This window comes from Myotis davidii, unplaced genomic scaffold, assembly GCF_000327345.1.
Source record: "Myotis davidii unplaced genomic scaffold, ASM32734v1 scaffold594, whole genome shotgun sequence".
Lineage (NCBI taxonomy): Eukaryota > Metazoa > Chordata > Mammalia > Chiroptera > Vespertilionidae > Myotis > Myotis davidii.
This window is the reverse complement of record NW_006285787.1, coordinates 370,558-372,849: the sequence shown is the minus strand read 5'-3', so window position 1 is coordinate 372,849 and position 2,292 is coordinate 370,558. Positions and strand designations below refer to the sequence as shown.

The window sequence follows — 2,292 nt, the reverse complement described above, 5'->3', positions numbered from 1 at the left end:
TTATGTTTTATGACTATGTATTTCAGCCCCAAACACTTTCCTGAGGGCAGCTTTCATCTCCTTGTTCCTGAGGCTATAAATCAGAGGATTACAGAGGGGTGTTATCACAGAATAAAATAAGGTCACAATTTTCTGTACTTCCACTGGGTGCCTAGATCCAGGACTAACATACGTCACAATAACAGAGCCAAAAGACAGGATCACCACGGCCAGATGAGAAGCACAAGTGGAGAAAGCCTTGTGTTTGCTTGCTGCTGAGGGCATTCGCAGCACAGCCAGAATCACCAGAGCATAGGAGCAAAGGATAAAGAGAAATGTGCCAACTATGAAAATAGCATTGAAAGTAGAGTAAACGAACTGTGTCGTGGTGTCTTCTGAACAGGACAGCATCATCAGTGGCACAGGATCACATATAAAATGATTGATGGTATTTGGGCCACAATAGGGCAACTGTGAAATGAGAACAACTGGGGTTAGGAAAAGAACAAATCCACTCGACCATCCAAAGATGATGAGGCCCGTGTATAGCTGTTTAGTCATGATGTGTGGGTAATGCAGAGGACGGCAGATGGCAAGGTACCTGTCAAAAGCCATGATGCAAAGGAAGAAGCCCTCATCACACCCTAAAGAAAAGAAGAAGTAGAACTGTGCAAAACAGCTCACAAAGGAGATGGACTTGCTTGTGGAGAGGAAGTTGGCCAGCATGTTAGGGATGGTTGTGGTGACATAACATATTTCCAGGAAAGAGAAATTCCCCAAGAGGATGTACATGGGGGTGTGAAGGTGCCAGTCCCACCGCACAGCACAGGCAATGGCTGTGTTCCCCATCAGGGTCAAGGTATAGGCTACTAAGAAGAGCCAAAAGTAGAGGAGCTGCATTTCTGGGCTCGAGGGAAAGCCCATGAGGATAAAGTGACTCACGGAGTTGGTTTCTTTGCTGGACACATTCATTAGTCTGGAAGACATGGAGATGACATTGGCTATTGCACTTTAATGGAGAGTGCTGGTTCTCCCTGACAACACCAAATTTCTTTACAATTTTCTAAATAAACAATGAGGTTTCTGTTAAAGCAACAAAACTCTGATCACCACAATCTGTTTCCAAAGTATGATTTCATTTTGGTAAGATGCAAATAAGGAAAAACTTGTCTCGGGGCAATCATTAAACCGGGTGAGGATACTGGATTACACATGAGTACTACTTTGTAGTTTTGAGTATGTCACTTAACTTCTACTTTTCTATTTTCTCATCTGTTTACCATATAGATTATAGTACATTCAAATCTCTGCATGTAAAATTTATCTCTAAAGCATTACACAAAAGTAATTTATTACAATTAGTATTACTGATAATAATAACAAATAAAATACTACTTACACTAAGACATTTCAAAAGGTTCTGTCTCACTGAGTTACAGTGAAAGGGCACAGGGAATACTCCTTTTTGTGCTTGTTAGTGGTATTGTAAAGTAATGACCCAAAGGGCCGCTCTGGGGCCAGCATAGATGGTATATGATATATATGTTTGGAATACAAGACATGCTGTCTCTTTATCCAGCTGTTGGATTCAGCCCCACATCCTGGGGAAGAGCCCTACACTTTGGCACCTAAAATTTGCTGGTTGAGCATTTTGAAACAGTCTCTCATGAATGTGAGAATGAAACATGCTAGTGGGGCAGCTGACTTCGGGAGAGCACTGCTCTGAGGGACTGGACGACCGTCTGTGACTAGAGTTGGCCAATGTTCCACAAAATGTTGTGAAGCAGAGGAAAGTTTTTTGATTGTGTGCATGAAATTTCCATATTACTTTCACAGGGGCTGTCTATGTGTGGTCTTTCTTCTCTTTTCACACATACCTCCTGCACATATGCATACCCATTCTAGGCATTTTCTTTGGAGACAACCTTGAGACATGAAATGGCTTGCTTCACTCATGCCTGCTCTCCCCTTGCTCCCAGTTTGTTGTTACTCAAGCAAAGCTTTTGCACATCTTGTTTTTTCAGAGGCCTACTATCATGTTTGCCATCTAAAGTGGAAGAACAGCTGTGTGTGTATTCTCCTTGCTCTTGGGGCTATGTAGATTGTATCGAGTCTGAATGCAATGTGACAGGTCAGTCTATTTGTTTCCCACAGCAATAACATCATATCAGGTGGCAATGTAGGGCAGGCACCAGAATTTCTCAAATTATAAGTCTTTTTGCTTTGGTTGTGTGTGTGTGTGTGTGTGTGTGTGTGTGTGTGTGTGTGTGTGTGTTTTGTCCTAGAAGACATAGATCCCTCTTGATTTGTTGT

General features: G+C 42.2%; 1 protein-coding gene across 1 annotated transcript; it reads right to left on the bottom strand.

Annotated features, from left to right (window-relative positions):
• Window positions 1–951, bottom strand: LOC102753462 (olfactory receptor 11G2). Its single transcript, XM_006756774.1, has one exon. The coding sequence runs from the start codon at window positions 949–951 to the stop codon at window positions 1–3; it is 951 nt and encodes a 316-aa protein (XP_006756837.1).
• Window positions 952–2,292: the final 1,341 nt, after the last annotated feature.

Bases quoted from the DNA above. Each gene is read 5' to 3' on its own strand.
- LOC102753462 (XM_006756774.1), bottom strand. From the start codon at position 951: ATGAATGTGTCCAGCAAAGAAACCAACTCCGTGAGTCACTTTATCCTC.